This window comes from Oryctolagus cuniculus, chromosome 1 (genome assembly GCF_051225735.1).
Source record: "Oryctolagus cuniculus isolate XC-2025 breed Fujian yellow rabbit chromosome 1, ASM5122573v1, whole genome shotgun sequence".
Classification (NCBI taxonomy): domain Eukaryota; kingdom Metazoa; phylum Chordata; class Mammalia; order Lagomorpha; family Leporidae; genus Oryctolagus; species Oryctolagus cuniculus.
In genome coordinates this window covers 61,110,471-61,136,134 of record NC_142867.1, presented here as the reverse complement: position 1 = coordinate 61,136,134, position 25,664 = coordinate 61,110,471, and the positions used below count along the sequence as shown (strand labels likewise).

The window sequence follows — 25,664 nt, the reverse complement described above, 5'->3', positions numbered from 1 at the left end:
CACAGACGTGAGAGCAATCAGGAGACCCATGCCAATAGTATCCTTGCTAAATGCACATATAAAGCAAAATCTTAGGTTCCTCTCTTCTGGTACTTTAATTTCACTGAAATTTCAAACATACTGACCCTTCATATAAGCCAAAGAAACAAGAAGAAAGTAAAGGAAATCACTGCCCCGTGATATATTCTTTCCACAGTTCATCTGGAGAAACAACTGGTTTTGGATGGCTTGGCAAAGGCATTGTCAGTGGTACTTATTGCTCATTAGCTCACATGTTTCTTGCTGGGTCTCCCAGCCTATGGAGTTCCTCTGCACATATACTTGGTCACTTTGTCACGTATTTCCTTCGTCTTTATACCGTAGATAATGGGGTTCAGCAATGAAGGTAGGAGAAGGTAAAGATTGGCAAGAAGAATATGGGCATGAGGCGGGATATTGCGACCAATGCGGTGAGTGATAGAGGAAAAGAGTGCGGGCACATAAGTGACAAGGATGACAAAGAGGTGGGCTGAGCAGGTGTTGAGAGCTTTCCAGGTAGCATCTTGGGAGTTGAGGCGCAACACAGACTGCAGAATGAGAATGTAAGAGAGGCCAATGAGTAGTAAGTCAAGTCCCACTACGAGCAAGATCACAAAGAGTCCATAGATTCGATTGGGTCTGGTGCAGTGACAGGCCATTTTCACCACAGCCATGTGATCACAGTAGGTGTGAGGAATGGCCATGTGACAGAAAGTCAGCCTTTGAAGCAGGAGGGGCATAGGCAGGATGAGAAGTGCACCTTTGGCTAGAGTGGCCAGTCCCAGGCGTCTGACGAGCGCATGGCTCAGAATTGTGTTGTAGCGTAATGGCTCACACACAGCCACGTAGCGGTCAAAGGCCATTGCAACGAGAAGAGCTGATCGTACCACGGATGCTCCATGGATGAAAAACATCTGGGTGAAACAGGCACCAGCAGCTATGTCTCGATCATTGAACCAGAAGAGGCAGAGCATCTTGGGCACCAGAGTCAGAGTAGATACGAGATCAACCACCATCAGCAGGGCCAGAAGCTGGTACATTGGTGTGTGAAGTGTGGGCTGTGTGGCCACCAGGAAGAGGATAGTACCATTGCCAATGAGGATAACCAAAAACATGGAGGAGAAAGGGACAGATAGCCACAAGTGCTGTGACTCTAAGCCAGGTATTCCCATCAGAGTGAAGGTCACAAAGCTGGAATGATTGAAGATTAGCATGGCAGAGATTGTTGGTGGTTGTTAAAGAAAGTTTAAGCCTGCCAATGAGACATGGGTGATGGTTGCTTTTACTGCTTTGTGTTCTAATGACTTGCTGAGATGTAACCCAGAGAAAGAAAACAGAATGCCTCTTTGGGATTCTTAAAAGTCACCATTAGGTTTCAGGTGAATATAAGCACTTACGTTGTTTTCACCGCCACTTCATTGCAGGGCTTAGGTTCTTTTCCATATATGGGATGTTGTAGTGGACCTTTATTCGTACCCCTTCCAGGTCAGTAATTCTGTAATTCAAAATATTTTTCTGTGATTTTGAATAAGAAAAAGATAATTTTTTTTTAATCTCTGATGGAAGTATGGAAGGACCTGATACAAACATGCATTTCAGATTAGGAAACCTCCAATATTTACAGAGAGAAAATATTCATTCTCTCTTGTTCCAGAAATGCTGAGTTATTTGGGAAATTTTCCTTAGGATTTTTTCAGTTTTCCTTGCTGAGATTTTTTGAGGATTCTCTCTTGAGTGGTCTGGGGGAGATACCTTTTTTTCTCCATGGGGCCTTTTGTTATGTTGGTTTTTGTTGTTCTTTGCACAGAATATGGAAGACACTTGCTTAATGTTCACCTAAGAACGCTACCAGACAGCTGCCTACAAGATACATACATATGCACTTGCTGAACAGTCTTTTGAGGTTTTTGACCTGATTTGCTTATTCATTTGAGAGTCAGAGTTACAGACAGAGGGAAAGACAGAGAGAGGTTTTCCACCCACAGGTTCTCCCCAAACTGTCACAATGGCTAGAGCTGGGCCAATCCAAAGCCAGGAGTCATGAGCTTCTTCTTAGTCTCCCATGTGGGTACAGGGGCCCAAGCACTTGGACCATCTTCCACTGTGTTCCCAGGCCATTAGTAGGGAGCTGAATCTGAAGTGGAGCAGCCAGGACTTGAACCAGCACCCATATGGGATGCTGGCATTGCAGGCAGAGGTCTAACTTACTAAACCACAGTGCCATCTCTTTCTTCCACTGCCACTACCTTTTAAATGTAGATTGTACTATCTAAACTTGAGGATTTTATTTATTTATTTATTTACTTACTTTTAAAAATATATTATTTATTTATTTGACAGGTAGAGTTACAGACAGTGAGAGAGAGAGACAGAGAGAAAGGTCTTCCTTTCATTGGTTCACTCCCCAAATGGCCACTATGGTCGGCACTGCGCTGATCCGAAGCCAGGAGCCAGGTGCTTCTTCCTGGTCTCTCATGCGGGTGCAGGGGCCCAAGCACTTGGGCCATCTTCTACTGCTATCCCAGGCCGGCGCCGCAGCTCACTAGGCTAATCCTCCGCCTTGTGGCACCGGCACACCAGGTTCTAGTCCCGGTCGGGGCGCCGGATTCTGTCCCGGTTGCCCCTCTTCCAGGCCAGCTCTCTGCTGTGGCCAGGGAGTGCAGTGGAGGATGGCCCAAGTGCTTGGGCCCTGCACCCCATGGGAGACCAGGATAAGCACCTGGCTCCTGCCATCGGATCAGTGCGGTGCACTGGCCGCAGAGTGACGGCTGCAGCGGCTATTGGAGGGTGATCCAACGGCAAAAGGAAGACCTTTCTCTCTGTCTCTCTCTCTCACTGTCCACTCTGCCTGTCAAACAAACAAACAAACAAACAAAAAACAAACTGCTATCCCAGGCCACAGCAGAGAGCTAGAGTGGAAGAGGAGCAGCCGGGACTAGAACCCGGCCTGCATATGGGATACCGATGCCACAGGCAGAGGATTAACCTAGTGTGCCACGGTGCCGGCCCCTCTTGAAGAATTTAATTCAAATTAGTCCAATGGGATACCTAAGAGTATTCATTTATTTTTTATTTTCTATCACAATTTAGGTAGAATTTCTCTTTCCTTCCAGGGTTCCAAGGATACTCAACAGTGATTAAACCAAGAACACTTTCACTAATACCTACCTCTATGGTGCCTGTTCCTCCATTTTCTAGGTATAGTCCATTCTATTTTTAGGTCATGGACTTTCATTGGAAGCCTATATACTCTGGTCCATATGTTAGGGAACTTAATCTTCTGACATACACTGATATTTATAAATTAAATGAGCTGTTGCAGTAATGAGGATGATGAATGTTGTTACAGGGAGTAGTTGCATGTACTGCATAATATGGTTAGGTATATATTAAACTTGAGCTTTTAGTAAGAAGCTCTGTTTATAACAATAAAGTATTTAGTGCAGAGGGAAAGACCAACAACACAGAGAGGCCAATTCTTGCCTGAATACATAAAATAACACTCTCACTGACACTGTGAACGATATATGTGGGGTATTAAAAAAGTTCATGGAAAACTATGCATGGATTTCAACGTCAAAATATATTTATCTAGGGGTCAACATTTGATGTAGCAGTTAAGATGTCCCTTAAAACTACCACATCCCATATCAGAGTGCCTGGGTCCCAGCCCTAATCTCAATTCTAGAGTTTGTTGAAGAGAATCTATAGCTCTTGTGTAACAGAAGTAGAAGAGCTGAAGATGAAAGAGACATTCATCTAATCACATGGATAGGCACTCCATATTTATATTAGAAGTCCACTGTCGGGGCCGGCACTGTGGCATAGCAGGTAAAGCTGCTGCCTGCAGTGCCAGCATCCCACATGGGTGCCAGTTCAAATCTTGGCTGCTCCACTTCTGATTCAGCTCTCTGCTATGGCCTGTGAAAGCAGTAGAAGATGGCCCATGTGCTTGGGTCCCTGCATCCACATGAGAGACCTGGAAGAATCTCCCAGCTCCTGGCTTTGGATTGGCAGAGCCCCAGCTGTTGCAGCCATCTGGGGAGTGAACCAGCGAATGGAAGACCTTTATTTCTCTCCCTGCCTCTGCCTCTCTGCAGCTCTGCCTTTCAAATAAATAAATAAATCTTCTTTTTTAAAAGAAGAAGTCCACTGTAGAGAACATGCATGGCATTTTTATGACTGAGGCATTACTTTGTGAGTCATAAAGTGCATCAATACTGTCATGGGATATACTTTACACCATAAAATGCAAAAATGATGAATATTTAAATTACTTCTTCAGAACCTAAAGTTTCCATAATTATTTGCTTCAGATTATCTGTAGTGCTATTAAAATGAAATCTGCACTTAAACAAACTGTACTATATACCAGGATCTATGATACTTTCTTACATGTAGTAGAAATAAACATGCTTATACTAAATATTTTATGAATAGTCATTTTTTCTTTATAAAAGTCACACTCACTTGAGTTTTCATTTTAGAATCCTGAGTTCATTATGCTTATTAATACTCTTATTTTTCATACAGTTATCTAAAGATTCCCTTTGCTTTTCTTGTAGGTATCTGACTCTATTAATATCAGATTTCTCAGTGAGCAGCACTCTTTCCATATTACTCTCTTAGCTATGCATGTATCAATTAAATCTGACACTGATAAAATCATTGCTTTTGTTAAAGTTACTACACAAGATTATACAGAACTTAAGGTGCAATGCCTCTGCATTTAAGAGCATCTGGAGTAGGTTTAGACTAAACATTCAAAGAAGAAAACAGATAGAGCATTAAGTAGTCTATTGATTCTGGAGCTAATGGGACATAAGAACACAGTGGAACTACAGAATTTAAAATTCCCAAATAGGGAGTATGTGAGGAAAATGAGGGAGGACTTTTATACCTAGGGTTTTAGGAAGTTAGAATATGGATGATAGTAAAGGCTCATTTATCAACAAAAAGTTGGGATGTTTCCAAAAAAAAAAAAAAAACCGCTGGTACAGAAAGCAGGAATGGTAAATCCTAGGAAGCCTGTAATAATTGATAATTGGTCCAAGTTAAAAACAAAACTGTCTAAACAACATTTAAAATCTATAAGTATGTTGAAAACCAGTTGATGCATTTTTTGCTCCTGTAAAAATTTATGAAATGTTGATTTTGGTCACTTTTGTAATTTTCATATTGTACTCATTTTTAACATGAAGAAAGTATTGGAGTTTTCTCTCCAATGATGTTCTTCTAGTACAACAGATCAGCAGTGTTCTATTTTGGCTATTTTTAGAAGTACCTCTTAATCAGCACAGTAAACCTGGGGCTAAGCCACATACATACATCCCATACTCATAAATGGAAAATTTTAGGATGTGAATATATGATACTATATAAGCAACTGTTCCCCTACCTGAAAACTTGTTTCCAAGTAAGTTCTTTTTCAAATATTCCTTTCAGTGTAACAGAACATTACCTAGTAAAATATCAATAGTTATGACAACTTATTTTTCTTTTCAAGGAAAATCACAAAACAGGTGAATAACCAGAACAATTATAGATCATTTTCTCCTACTCTTTCCTCATGTCTGCATCACTTCTGGATAGAATGAATATTTATAAAGATGAACTAATTCCAGAGTTCATACTCAATGTTTTTCCCATCATTTAACTCTGTCCCACTAAATCTACCTTGTTTTGTAGCAACAATATCTCTATTTTCTCATGTTTCACAAACTTATCTCTAAATAATTACACTGACTATTGTAACGATTCTAATAATTCTATCTGTTTATAGTTTATCTATCTCCATTTGGCTTGCCAATATCAATTATTATTTTTGTCCACTTTCCAGGGCTGGTATTGTGGTGTACTAGGTAAAGCTACCACCTGCGATGTTGGCATCTCATATAGATGCCAGTTTGAGCCCTGCTTGCTCCACTTCTAATCCATATCTCTGCTACTGCACCTGAGAAAGCAGCAGAAGATGGTCCATGTGCTTGGGCCCCTGCACCCATGTGGGAGACCAGGAAGAAGCTCCTGGCTCCTGGCTTTGGTATGCCCTGCCCTGACCCTTGTGGCCTTAGAGGAAGTGAACCAGGGGGTAGAAGATCTCTCTCTTTGTCTCCATCTGTAACCCTGACTCTCATTAAAAAAGTCACTACTTTCCAAGAGGCCAGTACCTATCAACTCATATGTAATCTGCCAATGTTCTCATTCAACAGCATTTCCATTCATCAAAGTTTTTTTAATGCCAAACCTTGAATCTTGAATTGTTGCTGAGATTGAAGTGACAAAATATATTCTTTACAAACAAGACTTCGCCTTGACGCCAACATCTGTAACACTAAGGGGTGGCAGACCCTTAATAAGACTGATTGTTCTCTTGAATTAAACCTAGTCCCTGACCAGAGTTAGGGGTGACCCACAGTTCTTATGCTTTTGGTAAACCAGCTATTATCCTCCAATCTGTTCACCCTCAATCCTCAAAGCAAAACATCCTCTGTCCTCTTTGCTAGCACAATCTACCTATTGAATGGTACCACAAAAGGATCTAATTTAGATCTGAACAGAAGATCTAAGTTAGATCTGAACATCCACCTCCCCATCACATACCTGTAGAACCAACCCCATCACATCTCAGATCCCTGTTTGCTGTTGTCATTTTGAGAAAATATAACCTCCCCTGTTGGGCTTTATCACCAATTTTCATATCACTAGAAAGTTAAGGAGTCTCCTGAGTATATTCCATTCCTTTTCTACTTATTTCTTCCAAAAACGTTTACATTTTGCTCTTTGGAAATCATAGGTTGTTGTCAAAAAATTAGTTTTATTTGAAAATTCATTTTACCATCTTCATCTAACAGAAACCAGGCTATACTCTGACCAGGCTGCTTTCTGTACAACCAACCTGAAGCTGCTTTTATAAATTTCACTGCTCATGGGCCGTAGCTCTTCAAAGTGAGGTACACATTAGATCCTCTTGCTCCCTATTGTGCTTTCCAGACCTATATCTTTTTCAACTTTAAGAGCCCAAGCCTCAAAAGCACAAGCTGTCAAACATTTCATCCTTTTCCCACTCTGTTTGCAGTTATCCATTATACCCTCAGTCCTCTTCTTCATCAGGTTATATTCTTGGTATCTTCCTTACATATGAAGTAATGTTTTTGTTGCCCTTCTCTCTATTACAACTCCCATCCCAATTGTTGCTTCAACCACAGTGACACTATTTCAGACACTCACAATACATAAATAATACTTTAGAATAACTGCATTACAATTTTGTTTGTAGGGATCAATTCTCTTGCATACAAGAGATGTTTTGTTTCCTAGTACCTCTACTTAGAATTCTTTGCCATGCTATGATTTTCCAATCTATCCATGCTGCAGTGTTTTCCTGCCCATTACTATCTTACCTTCCCATTAGTTTAGAAAATATGTTTTATCATTATAATCATTTGTCTTTACACTCCTATTCCTTGTTTCCCTCTCCCTTAACCATATTAATAGAGTAGAGCTGCAATCCTTGTTAAACCCAAACTCTGCCTGAACAATTAAACAGAACTTGCAAGAAACACACAGCCATGATCACTAGTTCTTATTTAATCACAATCCTCAAGTAAGTTCCCAGCGTATCCTGTGAATCAAAGTTCTTGTCACATATTTATTTTGTTATTGTCTTTTCTTCTTAAACACATAGCCTTTCATCACAGAATATGTTCTTTCTTTTTATTTCATGAGAAAGCAGAAGAAATTAAAACAGAATTTCTCCATTTATCCATGTCAAAAATGGCACCCACCGCATTGGTATCCGTATACTCTCTTCCTATTACATTGGTTGACCAGCCATATTTTTCTCCTTCTGACTAAATCACATTTCTTTTTTCTTACACAAAAACTTGTTTCTGTAATTATACCCCTTCCCATACCTCCATTGGCTTTTTTTCTTGTTTCCCCTTTCTTATCTTCCCCACCCCTATTCTAACCAGGACAGCCTTAGTTTTCACTAGACCACTGATGTATCTCCTCACTGATCTTTCTGCTTCTGCCTTGCCTACAAACTATGTATTATAGTCAGATTATTTTTAAAATTTATAAAAACATAAATAACTTGATATTATTTTTCTCACAAGATTCTTATTTTATTTTTTTTGATAGGCAGAGTTAGACAGTGAGAAAGAGAGAGAGACAGAGAGAAAGGTCTTCTGGTTCACCCTCAAAGTTGCCGCTATGGGGCGTGCTGTGGCCGGCATGTTGCGCCGATCCGAAGCCAGGAGCCAGGTGCTTCCTCTTGATCTCCCATGCGGGTGCAGGGCCCAAGGACCTGGATCATCCTCCACTGCACTCCCAGGCCACAGCAGAGAGCTGGACTGGAAGAGGAGCAACCGGGACAGAATCAGGTGCCCTAACTTGGACTAGAACCCGGTGTACTGACGCCATAGGTGGAGGATTAGCCTAGTGAGCCGTGGCGCCGGTCCACAAGATTCTTATATAAAGAATAAAATTGGAAGTCTGTACTAGGATGTGTGGGTTACTTTGATGTACACTTATTGTGAATACTCATGATACTCATGATGTACAAGTTAACAGACTTCAGCTTCATTCAGCTTCATTGTCTCCCACTCTTCCCCTTGCTCATTTAGTCCTAGGCTATTTTGCACTTTAACAGTTGTAAGTTTGTCCCTGCCTCAGCTTGCATGTCTTTGCTATTCTAACTCCACAAAACCTTCAGGTAACTCATAATTCTTGTGTGGATCTGTGAAAATACCATTGCTTCTTAAATTTCCATATTAGTGAGACTAAATCTCATATTGTCTTTTAAGACAAGCTTACTAAAAACAATACCTCTATACTTCATGAAGTCACAAAGTGATTCATCCTAGCAACATTTTAGAAGCACTAAGGAATTAGACAATCACTGAGACCTGGACTCCATTAACTAAAACAGAACGTATGAAACAGGAGCCTAGGAACTAGTGTTCTTTGGACCTTGTGGAGGTATCTCCATGTGCAGCCCCATGAAAAATGACTGGCCCAAGAAATGAGTCGGAAGCTGTAGATACAAGGGTTTAAACCAAGGCATCCCTTCCTTTCATTGTCCTTTTCTTTTATCCATTTGTTCCTCATGCTCCTTCATTATTCTTTGTCTAGTAGATAGATTTACATAAAAATAGGTAGTAAATGCTACAACTGAGAAGTAGAAAAGAATTTTAAAGGGTAAACTTTGCCACAGTCAGAAATAACAATGTTTTAGTCAAATGGAAAAGGGAGAATTTCCTGGGTAGAGGAAACAAAGAAAAGACACGTATTAGAAAATTTATGTAGAGGATAATGAGAAATTTCATGTGATCTTGTTGCCAAATATCTGGATATAAGGTCAGAAATTCATTCATGACAGGAAGTTCCTTCTGTCTATAATGCTCTCCACATTCCGTTTCTTGACACTTATATTCAGTTTAATGTTATTTTCACTTTTCCTCTCTGTCCCACATTATGGCTTTTCCCATATCTAAGATTCATTATTTTAGCTAAATTTCTTCTATTTAAGCCATTCTTCTCATTTAACTATATTTATTTTGTACTCACTATATTTCAGGAGTTGTTAATTCCACCTTGTCATAACTGATATGACATTATTTTAAAACCTCTGGATTCTTGAATCACTTACTAAATCCACTATAAACCTGCTCAGCTTTCAGAATGAAGATAGTTCTTGCAGGTATCCAGGAAACAGTTTGCTGAGTGGCTATGGAGTAAACATCAGTTAAGGAGAATCAACGGAGGCTACAGACAGTAAGAGGTTAGGAAAAATAGCCTGATTAAAAGAAAGGGAGACAGGGGTAGCTGTTCTTAATTATTTCAATCAAAACTTACCTGGAGATGTTCCATTATATTCTTCCTATTGTGCTCTTTTCTTCTGGTAAGCAGAGCATTGCCATTTAGAAGGTACAACTTAGCTGCCTATCTCATGTAACACTTTTTTCTCTTTTTTGTTGGTCTGGGAAGGAGCTACCTGTCCACCCTGACTTTCTTACTATGTTTCTTTCCTGCAACACAATATATAACTTCTTGTTAAAGGCAGGCTGAAGCTCTCCATCTATATAAGAGAAACTTTGAACTTCATTGTTTTATCTTCCAAGAACCCTGGGCCCTCCATGACTCTCCAGAGGTCAAGGATAATGGGAGGGTGGAATAAATAGTTCATTATGAAATCCCACTGGACCGTTTAAATAAAGACAACAAAATATGAAAAGCAGTTTCCAGGGGATATTTTTGAACATTTGTAGTTTTCATTAAATGATATAATGAGGCTGTTATGTGACTTCTCACATTTGATCTAAAGTTTGATGAAGCAGAAAGTATTTTTCAATATCATGTTGGAATATCCTATAATATAATATATATGAATAAATGATTGTTTTTACTCAAGGTAATATACACATCTCTCTTTATTGCATATTGTTAAATTTCTGCCTTAACTTTTTAAAAAATTAAATACATTCCACACATTCTAACACACAATTTGTGTGAATTATTTTTAGAAACATGATATGACATATCATTATTGTTCACAGTTCCATTTTTTCTACTAAACTTATCAACAAATCAAATGAATTTTCTTTCCATAGATTTTTGCTTACATTAAGTTAAAAGTCCTTGTGCCTCTGCACCCATGTGGAAGATCCAGGTGAAGTTCCTGGCTTTTGCTGCCATTTGGGGAGTGAACCAGTAGATGGAAGATCTCTCTTTGTCATTCTGTAACTCTGCCTTTCAAATTAACAAAATAAATCTTTTTAAAAAATATGCAGGAGTAGCTATTTTATGTCAGATGAAACAGGATTTAAATAAAAAATGGTGAAAAGAGACAAAGAAAGACATGATATTTTTTAAAAGTTGATTCAGCAAGAAGACATAACACTAATAAATATATATGCGTCCAACACAGACCACCCAGATACATACAGCAAATACTATTAGACCTAAATATAATAATAGTGGATTACTCCAACACCCTACTCTCATCAATGGACAGATCATCCAAACAGAACATCAATACAGATACAGTGATGTTGAACCATACTATTGAGCAAATGCATCTAACAGACATTTACAGAATATTTCATCCAAAGGCAACAGAACACACATTCTTCTCATCAGCACATGGAACATTATCCATGATAGATCGTATATAGGCCACAAGTCAAGTCTCAGTAAATGTAAAAAAGTTGCATATTCTTAGACCATAAAGAAATAAAACTAGAAGTCAACAAAAAGAACAATAAAATACTCATAAATACATGGAAATTAAACATGCTACTGAATGATCAATGGGTCACTGAAAAATTAAAAAGGAAATCAAAGCTTTCTTGAAATAAAGGAAATGAAAGGGTAGCATATAAAAGCCTGTAGGATATAGCAAAGCAATATTAATAGGTAAGCTTAAAGCATTCACTGCTTACATCAAAAAGAGAGATATGTTTCAAATTAATGATCTAATGATGCATCTGAAAAACAGAAAACAAGAACAAATCGAACCACAAATCAGTAGGAAGTTAAAAATAATAAGAATCAGAGCATAAATAAATGAAAATGAAATTAAAAACACAATGCAAAAGATCAACAAAATAAAAAGTTGGGTTTTTTGAGAAGATAAACAAAATAAACCAACCTTTAGCAAGACTAACAAAGAAAAAAGAGAAACAACTCAAGTAAATGAAATTAGAGATGAAAAATGAAATATTAAAACAGACACCACTGAAATACAAAGAATCGTGAGAAACTAATATAAAAACTAAATGCTGGGGCTGGCGCTGTGTTGTAGTAGGTAAAGCCGCTGCCTGCAGTTCTGGCATCCCATATGGGTGCTGGTTCGAGTCCTGGCTGCTCTACTTCTGATCCAGCTCTCTGTTATGACCTAGGAAAGCAGTGGAAAATGGCCAAGTTCTTGGGCCCCTGCACTCTCATGGGAGACCCAGAAGAAGCTCCTGGCTCCTGGATTTGGATCAGTGCAGCTCCAGTCATTGCAGCCATTTGAGGAGTGAACCAGCAGATGGAAGACCTCTCTCTCTCTCTCTCTCTCTCTCTGGCTCTATCCCTCTCTGTAACTCTGTCTTTCAAATAAATAAAATAAATCTTAAAAAAAAAACAATAACAGTAAAAACTGTATGCTAACAAACTGGAAAATCATGAAAAATGGATAAACTCCTGGATACATAAAGCCATGCAAGATTAAATAAAGAAGATATAGACAGTCTAAACAGAACCATAGCAAGCACTGAGAATGAAGCAGAAATTACAATTTTCCATCAAGTAAAAATCCAGGACCTGATGACTTTGTGACTACCTTGACAAAACCTTTGAAGAAGAAATAATTCCAATACTGTTCAAACTATTCCAAAATATTAAACAGGCTGGAGCTCCTCCCCCGATTCAGCTCTCTGCTATGGCCTGGAAAAGCAGTAGAAGATGGCCCAAGTCCTTGGGCCCCTGCACCCACGTGGGAGACCCGGAAGAAGCTCCTGGTTCCTGGCTTTGGATCATCTGGGGAGTGAACCAGTGGATGGAAGACCTTTCTGATTCTACCTCTCTCTGTTACTCTGTCTTTCAAATAAATAAAATAAATCTAAAAAAAAAAAAAAGATGTTGGTGGAGGTGATGACTTCTTGGATAAGACCTCCTAAAGCACAGGCAACAAAAGTAAAACTAAACAAATAGAATTATATAAAACACAGAAGTTTCTGCACATCAAAGAATCAATAGAATGAAGAGACATCCAGCAGAAAGGGAAAAAATGTTCCTGAGCTATCAGACAAAGGATTAACATTTGGAATGTATCAGCAACTTGAAAAATCAATAACATAAAAACAATAAACTCTGAAAAAATTGGTAAAGGACCTCAACAGAGTGTTCTCAAAAGAAGAAATATAAATAACCAACAAATAAGTAAAAAAATCCTCAGCATCATTGGCCATCAGGGAAATTCAAATCAAAACCACAATGAGATGTCAACTCACCCCTGTCTATCCACTATTATCCAAAATGCAAAGTGACAAATACTGGCAGGGATGTGGAGAATGTGAAGCACTTATACACTGTTGGTGGGAGTGTAAATTAGTGCAGCCACTATGGAAAACAGTATGGAGATTTCTTTAAAAACTAGAAATAGATCTGCCATATGATCCAGCAATCCTGCTCTGGGTGTATATACACAAAAGTCACGAATATGTTGCATCAAAGAGATACCAGCACAGCCATGTTTAGAGCAGCACTGTTCACTATAGTCAAAATATGGAATCAATTAAGGTGTCCAGCATCAGATGATTCGGTTAAGAAAATGTGATATACATTACACACACACACACACACACATTCACACATACACACATATACACACACATAGTACAATATTATGGGCACCGACTTGAAGCCCAGCTGCTCCATCTCCAATTCACTCCCTGCTAATGCACCTGATAAGGCAGCTGAAGATGGTCCAAATGATTGGGCCCCTGTGCCCACATAGGAGATCTGAAATAAGTTCCTGGCTCCTGACTTCAGATCGGCCGAGCACTGGCCATTGCAACCACTTGGGGAGTGAATCATCGGATGGAAGATTTCTGTCTCCATCTCCCCCTCTGTGACTCTGCCTTTCAAATAAATAAATAAATCTTTAAAAAGAACGTTATGCCACCACAGTTGTAACATTCTGTGATTATTTTAGAATATATTGTATATAGGTAAAATGTTTATCTTTTCTTTTGATTATTATTTATAGCTCTTGCATATATTCCTGCTGAACTAGGATCTTTTTTACCTCTTGAACTGTTTATTCTGTGGAGAATTAAGCCCTTGACTATAATGTAAATTAAAAATACATTATCTCAGAAGTTAAAACTGGGGAAAGGGAAGAGAGAAAAGAAAGAAGGAAGGAAAGGAGAGGTCTGTAGGGATGAAGGGAATACCATATTATTACAATTGCATATACAATGAAGTTATTCTCTTTGTATTAACACCATAATATGAAAAACTAAAGAAAATACTTAAAAAAAAGATTAAAAGAAAGAGCATTTTGCTTACCAGAACTCAGACCTATTACAGGTTTGAGGAATGCTCTTTAGATAGAGTGATGTTGGAGAAGAAAATGATCAGAGCAGCATTTGGAAAGATAATGAAGAAGTCAACTACAGTAGTATAGAAAATGACTATAATTCAACATTGACAACTTTTAGAAGTCTCCCAGTGCAATGTGGAGTTCTAGATAATAGCAAGAGCTGTTCGTTTTTCTGGGAGTATGAGTTTAAGGCACCTGTTCCTGTTCTGAGGAAGGCTTCGTGTGCATGATGGAGTAAATCATGTTAGTGATGGGACTATACTAACTGAACTCTGTATATAGGAGTAATATATCAACAGTTCACTAGTCCTATAGAAAACTGGATTGTGTGTTTAATACACAGAAATTCCTTGAAAATACAGTTTCCTGAGATAAGCACAATGGATAGAGTCTCAGTGAAGAATGCCAGGAGACAGATTTGGTAATGTTTGACATATAAGCCTTTTATACACTACTCATTTCCTAAAATAATTACCTTAGATGGCAAAAATCCACCTGTAACTAGTCCTAGCTCCTCCTACATATGGAAACAATTTCATAGTGAGTTCTATTACCATCTTGTTACATCTTGCATACGTAACCCTGAAATTATGAAACTATGGCTAATGTGGGAACACAAGCAGTAAATTCTTTATAAAAGCAGAGTCACAGAATGGAGTAAACATGGCAGAACTAATCACAGAGGAGACTCGGAGGAAGAGTGTGCCGTAGGGTCCTTGGGGAATGAATTATATTGGAAACGGAGAGAAATTCAAGCTAGAGAATCAGTACTTGCAGATTACATGGCCCTAAAACATTTGGTGTCCCTGGGTAAATATTGCCAGTGCTGAGATGTGGAGAATTAAAACCAAACAAAACAAAAACAAAGAAAAAGTTCCAAGGAAGTAGATTACAAATATGCCATTTTTGACTCTTTAACAAAAGTTTCAGCTTCATTTTCACATTTTGATTTGATCAAGTAAAAGAGGAAAATGTTAGATGCCTAGTTTTCAAGAGAGCATAGAAGCTCCCTAGGTGGCTCCAGTTTTTAATCCATCTATACAATCAAATTCCCAGGAGATTCCTGTGATAGATAGGAGTCATCAGTATAACAACCTCTTGCGCATTGCTGGGTTTTGGTAATGCTCTTGCAATCTTCTGAGGATATCTCTACAGCACTGTACCTTCTCATTTCTGCTCTCCTTGTGAGTTGGGGGTAAAAAAAATATCTAACCTAGTCATTTATTAACCTTCAAGAGATGTCTATATGTGCAACTGATTGTGAGAAGTTTGCTTCGAAGCAGGTAAATGAGATTTAATGACCAGGAAAGGAAATTTTGCTAAACAATACCTCTGTGCAGTCTAATTTGGAGTTTTAATTAGCAGACATTTTTTAAAAAGATTCATTTATTTATTTATTTGAAAGAGTTACACAGAGAGAGGAGAGGCAGAGAGAGAGGTCTTCCATCCGATGGTTCACTCCCCAATGGCCGCAACGGCAATCCGAAGCCAGGAGCCAGGAGCTTCTTCCTGGTCCCTCATGTGGGTACAGGGGCCCAAGGACTTGAGCCATCTTCTACTGCTTTCCCGGGCCATAGCAGAGAGCTGGACAGGAAGCGGAGCAGCCGGGTCTCAAACCGGCACCCATATGGGATGCTGACGCTTCAGGCCAGGGCATTAATCCACTGCGCCACAGCGCCAGTCCCAAGAGTTGGATTAATGATTGGGTTCAAAGCAAGTATGAGTGAGAACAGTTTCCAAAGTTTATTCATATTACTAGGTATTTTACACAAGCAATGGTGTGAGACTATAGACTTTTGAGTTTGATGGAAAAAGTGATGGAAGAGCGCAAGGGGATAAGAGTGTGTGACCCTATTAAAGGTTGATGTGTGTAATGCTAGGGCTCCATATAAAGAAAAGACCACAGGAAGTGCAGGTAATGTTCATTTGAGTCAAAGTCAGCACCTTTCTACCCTGGTAACAGGTAGTAATTCATGCTCAGTCAAGCTCCTAAAGGGAACAATTGCCTCAAAGCATAGTGTAAGAAACCAAAAGACCAGGAAGGGACTGCCAAGAAGAATCTCAAGTTAAGCCTCCTGAGTATGTAGGAGTGACTTTGGGAGGAAAGTGGAAGTGGAGATATTTCCTAAGTGGTTGGAGTGGTGTGGTGAGTAGGGTTTCTCTGCTTCTGCATTATGATTACAGACCATTATCTGTGCTGAGACATTCAGTTGAACAGAGCTCTGCAAAAGCCTAGTGAGCAAATCTGCATCATAAAACTAGAGCTGAGCACATAAATTGTTACTGAGACAACTCAGAGAAACTGCTTTCCCATTTCCTAAAAAGTTTTATATGACCATAAAGGGTACACAGAAATGTGCTATAAAGAAGACATATTTCTCAACAAGCTTGCCCTACAATGGAACAAACTGTGGTGAGTCTAAACTAAAGTTAATTCATTATATAAATGACATGTAGCATCATATGAAAATTAAGTCATTATATAAATCTTTGCAGTAAGACCAGATTCTGGTTTGTCCAGAAACTACAATGAGGATCCTGTATTGGATTTCAGATTAGTTTCTTATTAAAATAAAGATGATAATAAAGATAAATGACATTTGCTGTATACATTCTGTGCACTAAAACCTTAAGTATGTACTGTTCTTTAAATTTCCAAAACTATCATTCCAATATTGCAGTTTTAAACCCACAGAGCCATATTAAGGTCAGAACATGACATGTACCAAGTATGGATTTTTGAATTTAATTCCTTTGTAGCCCTTGTAATACATTATTGATATTTATGACTTCTCAAATGGACATTAATCTTTATTTCCTAATTGTCACTTGATTAGTATTCTCTAAACCTCCACCTGATATTCAGGCAAGAGTGTATGTTAAATCTCTTGTTTGCCTTCAAATATTCCTTGAAGAGGCAGTGTATTTTAGAGGTCTAGGGTCTCGGAAGTTTTAAATCATGTAAGTGTGATCATTTAAAAATTTAAATATGTTGAGACCCATAAAACTGAGAGAGAATCTTTATATTAACTTGTTATTTATAGGCAGTGCTTCTTTCAGCAATCCAATTTTCCTATAGACTCCTATAGTTTTCTTCTCTGTAATATATTTAGTCTCTGAAACCTATGTGCATTGAGAGAAGGGGACTTCTGTGCCGTCCAAAAATAGAGAAACTTCTTTTTTTTAAAATTTTGATATATATTTGATATATTTATGATATATATCAAATATATCAATCAAATATATATAGAATATTTGATATTTATATATATCAAATATATATCTAGAATATCTCTATCTATATATTCTATATATCTATAGATATTCTATATATAGAAAGTTGATTTCCCCTTTGACTGCTGTTTTCTCTCTGAATTTCCTGGCCATTTCATATTAATCTTTACATCCTCTCCCTTCTGGAAAAGGGCTAGTGATATAAAGAACACAATTAATATTTGTTGTTGACTAAATGAATATGAACTTCCAGGTAGTGAATTTCTCATTCCTATTTGAAAAATCCCAGCTAAAGCAATTCATGTTTATTCTAATAGTTCCTCCTCTGTTTTTCCACTTTACCATGGTTCCACATAGTCTGCATACTTCCATTTAGGTTACATATTCCTAGCTGTGAATTGTATCTGCTTAGATGCTAGAGACGTGGTAAAGACAGGATAAATGAGAGAATATTCTAAAGTTTCCCACAAGGAATGTTGATTCATCACTGTCCAGGTACAAGATAAGTTAATCTTATATAATTGTTTCTTGTTACTGTGAAAGTGTGAAATTGAGGTGGATTTGACTCAACCTTTTCTTTGAAATCACCAAGCACCAGTGACAGGGTGTGAATAAAAGAGTGATCCAGAAATAGGCTGAAAAAGCATGGAATTTCTGTTTTAGAAATAGAATTAAGTCCAGAAAGGGTAAACATCCCACATTTTGGGAAAAAGAAACTTGATATGTAAGGGTAAGTGAAGCACCTCATGGAATTTTAGATGAAAAACTTTAAACAAGTATATGTGAACAAAATCCATTGACTAATGAAAAGAGTGGAAACTGCTAGTGTAATACTAGAGGAAAAAATAGTCCTTAAGCACCAATACCCAAATCAGAGTGTATTCTGAATTAAAGGACACGTAAAAGGATGTCCAGATTTAGCCAGTGAACTGTACTTGCAGCTTGTATTCTCGACTGTTGGTCCCACCATACTCTTCCCATACTTCATAAGAGAGGATGTGATGAAATCCTTACTTAATATATACTAAATCGATCTTCTGTATATAAAGGTAATTGAATATGAATCTTGATGTGAATGGAATGGGAGAGGGAGTGGGAGATGGGAGGGGTGCGAGTGGGAGGGAAATTATGGGGGGGAAGCCATTGTAATCCATAAACTGTACTTTGGAAATTTATATTTACTAAATAAAAAAAGGAAAAAAAATAAACAAGCTGAGATAAAAAAAAAAAACAAAAGAGAGGATGTGTATGAGTATTCAGTCCCAAGAAAAATGAATGGTGTGTGTTCCTTTCTTTAAGAACAATGAGCTTTATCTTGTAGACAATTCCAGTTTATATTTGAATCCTTTCTCTCATTCATTTATTTTGTTTACAAGAATTCTGTCAGATATTATTCAGATTCCTTCATCAATACAAACCCATGTGATTCTCCTAACTCTGAGGCTAGGTACTACGATTATTGCAATTTTAGAGATGATGAAGCTTGCCAAACATTATATAGCTAGTAAGTGTCTCATTCATATCCATGTTCTGTGTTTTCTCCAGGTGATGTGATACTGTGTGGTGGTTTATGACCAGACAAGATGCCCAGCACTTATGGACATAACATGGGGTCTCCCAATTACACTAACCAGGATCCTCCTATCTTCTTCCTCCTGGGCATCCCAGGTCTGGAACAATTTCACTTGTGGCTCTCATTCCCTGTGTGCTGCCTGGGTACAGCCACAGTTGTGGGAAATATAACCATCCTTGTTGTTGTTGCCACTGAACCAACCTTGCACAAGCCCATGTATCTTTTCCTGTGCATGCTCTCAGTCACTGACTTGGCTGCTTCCCTCTCCACAGTTCCCAAGCTACTGGCCATCCTCTGGTATGGAGCTGGAAATATATCTGCTTCTGCTTGCCTAACTCAGATGTTCTTCATTCATGCCTTCTGCATGATGGAATCCACTGTGCTGCTGGCCATGGCCTTTGATCGCTATGTGGCCATCTGCCACCCTCTGCGCTATGCCACTCTCCTCACTGACACTGTCATTGCCCGCATTGGTGTAGCAGCTCTAATGCGAGGCTCTCTGCTCATGCTCCCGTGCCCCTTCCTCATTAGACGTTTGAGCTTCTGCCGAAGCCATGTGATCCCACATACATACTGCGAGCACATGGCTGTGGTAAAGCTGGCCTGTGGAGACACCAGGCCTAACCGTGTATATGGGCTGACAGCTGCACTGTTGGTTATTGGAGTTGACTTGTTTTTTATTGGTCTCTCCTATGCCTTCATTACACAAGCTGTCCTTCGCCTCTCATCCCATGAAGCTCAGTCCAAGGCCCTTGGGACCTGTGGTTCTCATGTCTGTGTCATCCTCATCTCTTATACACCAGCCCTCTTCTCTTTCTTTACACATCGTTTTGGCCACCATGTTCCACTCCATATTCACATTCTTTTGGCCAATGTCTATCTGCTTTTCCCACCTGCTCTTAACCCTGTGGTATATGGAGTTAAGACCAAGGAGATTCACCAAAGGGTTGTCAGGGCGTTTCAAAGGGGACATTGAACTGGGGCCAGGGTGTTTGAGGGATACTGGACTATAAAAGAGACATAGCCTCAAGTAAAAGAAACTTTTCAAGATTAAGAAATCAATCCCCAGCATTTGAGACTGGAATGAGGTTTAATGGGAGATAATGTCATCTGCAAAATCTTCTAGATCTTGTCTGAGAACTGTAAATCACAGTGAATTTCAAGGGGGTTCAGAATTCTTCCTGTCCATCCAGAGAAATGGAAACACAAAATTATTTTAACAGAGAACACACAGACATTGAAAGCATCCAACTGTACCCTGGAAAATGTCTGCCATGCTTCTCTTTTCAATAGAAATTATGGAAGCCAAAAGACAATGAAATGACTATTCAGTGTGTTGAAACCTAAATTCTGTCCACTTAGTATTCTGCATCGAGTTAAAGCATCCCTCAGAGAATATAAAATAAATATTCATATAAATAAAAGCTGAAATGAAATATTAAAGAAAATATATTGATCAGGATGCAGAATAATAGTTACTAATGGGAGCACAGAAGTACAGAAATGAATGAAATCATCAGAAAGAAGAAAAATATTGGAGTAATTATGAAAAAATATTTTTCTTTGACACGGAGAAAACATCTTACAAAGTTTAAACATACATAGAGGTAAAATACATATGTAAAGCAACAATAACAAGGTGAGGAATGATGTTTAGCCTGGCATCTAAGAGATCTGTGTCTCCCATTGGATTCCCAGGTTCAATGTGGAGGCTGGCTGCTCAGTCCAGTTTCCTGCTAAAGTAGACCCTGGGAAGCAGCAGTGATGGCTCCATCCACTTGGGCAACCTGGATTGAGCTCCCCGCTCCTGTTTTGGGCATTTGAGATATGAACCAGTGGATGGGACTCTGTCTCTCTCTCTCTCTCTCTCTCTCACTCTGCTTCTAAAAATACTACTACTAGTAATACTACTACTAATAATAATGATGGAGAAGGAGGCTTAATAAAGTTAAAGTCATAAGCTTCTTGCATTGCTAAAGTGATAAATATACTATTTTAAATAGATTTTGGTAGCAAAGAATACATATTGTATTATCTATGTTAGCTTTTGCCATAAAATAAAAGACTGGATAACAAAAACTAATACTGGAGAAAAATGCAATAATAATAATGATAACTGTTTTATTGGTTCAAAAAAGATAAGAGGGGGCAAAAATGGACATTGAAAAAAGTATTGGATGCTTAGTGTCCAGAGACTAGTACCAGAAAGTCTTTATCCCTCATTCTCTTGAAGAGGAAATGGGTAGTGTCACTGAATGGCCCTAAGTGACGTAGCTGTAAGCACATTGGCTTCCTGTAAGCACGAAGAACATCATTAGAACTCAGATGAAAGCTGTCTGGGAGTAAACGAGAACTTAGCCCCATCTACTGCTCACTTAATAACAGCTTCATTGAATTCTCTTTTGACTCACATTTGTGTGTGCATTTTGTTCCTTGCTGAGACCTTCATTGACTCATTAGCCTAATTTATACCACTACGACCTCTACTTGACCACTACTGTGCTACTGCTACACAAGGATATAGGGAGCTGGGATAGGTGAGCTCTTTAGATGAGCAGAAATAAAGAAACAGTTATGCTTTTTATGAATTACAGCACATATTTCAGCACAATGTATACAACATACATTAATCAAATCAGATAACTTTCATAATTAGCATCTCCATTTCCTTATCTTTATGTTTGGAGACTAGGAGTTCCCAGTGCAAAACCAAGCTGTGAAAATTTTCTTCCTTTTTTATCATCTTAAAATCAATGAACAAAATAAATCAATCTTAACAGAATATTATTGTCATGCATTTCAATCCATGCTGCTCTCCATTGGTTCTATGCTCACGGTGTGTGTGTGTGAGAGAGAGAGAGAGAGTGTGTGTGTGTGAGAGAGAAAGAGACAAAGACAGAGACAGAGAGAGAGAAAAATGGGCCCCATTTTCTCCTCACATGAGCCAGTTTTCCCTATTCTCTATTCATGGTCCAAGTTCAGATTCAGGTTTTACTAGAGTCTGAAACAATCAGATTGAAAGGCTCTCTTAAAAAAAAATACACACCTGACTACAAAATAAACATTTATTTAAACTGAAAAAATAATATAATTTTAAAAGTTGAAAAATTACACAGACATCATGAAGTCCTAAAAAAATACATTTTAAAAACTTACTGCCTGATAAATACCTGTAATAAAATTCAAAGTAATGTTTATTATGATGCAATTTAGGCTTATAGAAATATTGAAAGACTAGATAACAATTGTTTATTTTCATATGAAACTTTTCTTTATACTTCTTTGATCTTGATTTTCTTCCAAATTCATTGGTATGCTTGGAATATTGCCTATTTTTAAGATTTATAATGTGATGTTTCAATATGTATATACATAGTAAAATGGTTGCCATAATCAAGTCAGTTAACAATTTATCATTTCATACATAACATTCATTCTTTTCAAGCAAATGTAAAACAATAACAAAACCAGATCTCATTCTTGTCAAGATAACACAATACCATCAAATCTCATAAAAAGCAAACATGAGCAATTTTCATAACAATCCATTGGACTTAGCAACATAAAATTTTAAACATAGCATTTATTATAAATAAGCAACAACATAGCTAATTAGCAGTTATACAAATTAGCAAAAAATTATTGGAATGAAAGAATGGGAACTCTAAAACACAGTAGGAATTTCTTGTGAGGATGAGGAAAAATCAGATCAGAGGTGTCATAAAAGTCTCATACTCGTATTTATTTATCAATATATTTCTTTTTAAAAATCTGTATATATAGTGACAGACTATCTTTAAATAAATCATACACAGACATCATAAACTTTTGTTCTATCACAATTATACTGATTTGGAGTGATCTAATTTAGAAATCTTAAAATAACAATATGTAGTATGACAATGTTTTGAAACATAATAAATTTATAATACATTTACCTATATATTTTAATCATGATAGGAATATATCAGAAAATCACTTTAGGTTGTAGAACCATGGATACTTTTAAAAATATTTATTTGAGAATCAAAGAACGAGCGAATGCATATATTTCCACACACTGGTTCAGTCTCCAAATCCCTGTAGTGTTTGGGAGAGCTGAAGCTGAGAGCAGATAACCAGATCCAGGTCTTCTATGTGAATGGCAGAAACTCAATTATTTGAATCATGTCTACTGCTTCCCAAGTTCTACATTAGTAGGAAATGGAATGAGGAGTTGGAGTCAGGAATTAAACCCACGTATTCTGATGTGGGATGGGCACATCTTAACTATTAGGTTAAATGTTCACCCCTGAAGGTATTTTTTAAATCTCCTTTAAAATACTTTTCTGTTTTTCCAATATTTCCTTTATAATTATTGCTATTTTTATTATCTTGTAAAACAGATATGAAATTAGAGTCAGAGTTTTTTGGTCCTTATCATGCTGATCATTGTTTCAAGGTTTGGATACCCACAAAAATTTTCTTAATTTAATGTGTAAGTGTAATAAACCTAAAACCTCTGATGTTTTAGGCACTATATTATTCATCATTCATTTTCCTCATTTGAAAGTAATCTTTTTGAATCAGAGGCTGTGTTTATTTAGTTCCTAGCCTCGAGTGGAGAATAGGAAGTTCTCAATGACCGTTAACTAAATGGAGAGATAAAATGATACATTAATAAAAGAAGAAATTTTAAAATGAATCAGTACATGAAAAAAATGATATACTCGCTACACTGTGCTGTTTATCTCTTTCCCACAGGGCTGAGGAAAAGGAGGAAATAAAGCTGCACTAAGTATTTAAATCTAGTTTTCATTAAAATAACGTGTTTATTTTCATCATTACCTCCCCCACATACATACTAACACACACACACACAGAGAGAGAGAGAGAGAGAGAGAGAGAGAGAGAGTGAAACATTGTTCTCTTATTTATGTGCCATTAATGGGCATTAAATTCTTGCTCTCTTTCCACAGAGGTTAACTTGATTTCCATACCAGCATTAGTGTGATTTTCTAAAGTATCCCCTTGGGACACGCAACATACATCTGCCTTTAAAGGCTCTGTTCAATGGTACAGGTATCAAGGAATTTAGAGGTTTATGGCTGTGGTGTATTTTTCCCAGGATTGTGATTTTTTTTTTTTTTTTTTGACCAAGACCCTAACTGCTATACTAGATAGCAATAACTACCCAGAGCTCAGGTATTGAAAACACATACAAGAAGGAATAGTGGAAAGATAGATTATTTTTCTTTTTCAGATAGTATGGTAAAGTGGTGAAGGATTTGGGGGTATATTTTAATTATTTATTATCTTACAGAATTAAAAGTAATTTCTTCCAAGTAGGTTGAAGGCAGAAGTGCTGTGTGAGGTTGAATTCTCTTGGAAAGTATTTATTTCCCAAAATCAGGCTTAAAATGTAATTGACTTGATCATGAATTTCCATGCTATTTCTCTACCCAAAGAAAAATCCTTATTTCAGCAGTGGTAGAAGTCAGGTGTGGTTCACTCCATGACAAGGAACAGTGGAAGAATAGCTGAAAAATTATCTGACTCCCTCCCCTTACCTGTTCTCCTACCTGTTCTCTCCAAAGCCATCATCTAATTTTCTTAGTTTATTTATTTTCTGAGAAGAATTAGCTAAGATTTTGTTTCATCCATAATGGTGGAAAAATCTACCTGGGGCAAACAAAAAACGCACGAAAAGATGAACCTGGGTCTAAAGGATTGAAAGTGATGTGATTACTCAGAGGATGATGAACCAGGTTAAATAACAGGTAATGTCAAAATGTATTTTATAAATGATCATAGTCATTCATTAATAATTTTGTTGCAATTACTCTGCTCATGTTTCAGCAAAGTTAAGCCAAATTTCTTGCAGAAGAAATTACATTGTGATGGGTTGAAATGGTTTTCTTGAAAAAGAAAACTGCTTACTTTTGTAGTTAATTTTAGATCTTAACTTAGATCTTGCACAGCTTTGCAAATGTATTGAAGATGAGACTAAATTGGATGAGCAGAGAGCCAGTTTCAGTGACTTAAGCTATACCTATAATAAAGAGGTGTATGAGGTGTATAAATAACATCACTATCTTGAATAAAAAACTATACTTTTCAAAAAAGAGCACATGTAATCCTATAAAAATATCATCTATTCTATTTTCAATTTTCGGGGTACTTATATTTTCCTTAATTTCTCTCCCTGTATGATACATAGATAAGCTCTTGAAAAAAATGAAAATAAAAATACATTTTTGTTGCAAAGTTTTTAAATGCAGTCATAGTTACTTTCAAAATATATGTTTTCCATGAAATTTTAGAAGACCTGTTATATATCCACAGTATCTTCCTCTGCCAGAAGTACTTAATCATTTCTGTACAGAATTAGAGCACTGAACTAACACTGTCCACACTTTATGTAAAAAACTTTAACTCCAAGAAAAGTTGTGAAATTTTATTGTGCACTATTTATAATGCAATGTTTAGCTTGAATCAGGAATTAGATAATACAATTGGCAGGTAATGTTCAATGTATTATATAGAGGGAGAAAATAGAAAATAATAGTATCACTATTGACTAGTTAATATAAAATTGCTATACATTATAAATTGTTAATTGTTATAGAAATTATAAATTATCGAAAAATAATTTTATAAATCTTATTGCAGCCATAATTGTGCTATGTATATATACATATCTACACAGTTTTAAATGTATATCTTAATGATATATGTAATAAACTTGAAAAACAAAACTGAAAATTA

The 25,664-nt window shown here is 37.3% G+C and overlaps 2 protein-coding genes across 2 annotated transcripts; one reads left to right on the top strand and one right to left on the bottom strand.

Annotated features, from left to right (window-relative positions):
- Nucleotides 1-296: 296 nt before the first annotated feature.
- On the bottom strand, nt 297-1,232 carry LOC100354156 (olfactory receptor 52P1-like). The gene has a single exon (XM_002708563.2). It carries the CDS (start codon nt 1,230-1,232, stop codon nt 297-299), a length of 936 nt encoding a protein of 311 aa, XP_002708609.1.
- A 17,719-nt stretch (nt 1,233-18,951) lies between these two features.
- On the top strand, nt 18,952-19,893 carry OLFR656 (olfactory receptor 656). Its single transcript, NM_001171475.1, has one exon. The coding sequence runs from the start codon at nt 18,952-18,954 to the stop codon at nt 19,891-19,893; it is 942 nt and encodes a 313-aa protein (NP_001164946.1).
- Nucleotides 19,894-25,664: the final 5,771 nt, after the last annotated feature.

What these genes read in the sequence shown, in the direction of transcription:
- LOC100354156 (XM_002708563.2), bottom strand. Translation starts at nt 1,232, where the DNA reads ATGCTAATCTTCAATCATTCCAGCTTTGTGACCTTCACTCTGATGGGA.
- OLFR656 (NM_001171475.1), top strand. Translation starts at nt 18,952, where the DNA reads ATGGGGTCTCCCAATTACACTAACCAGGATCCTCCTATCTTCTTCCTC.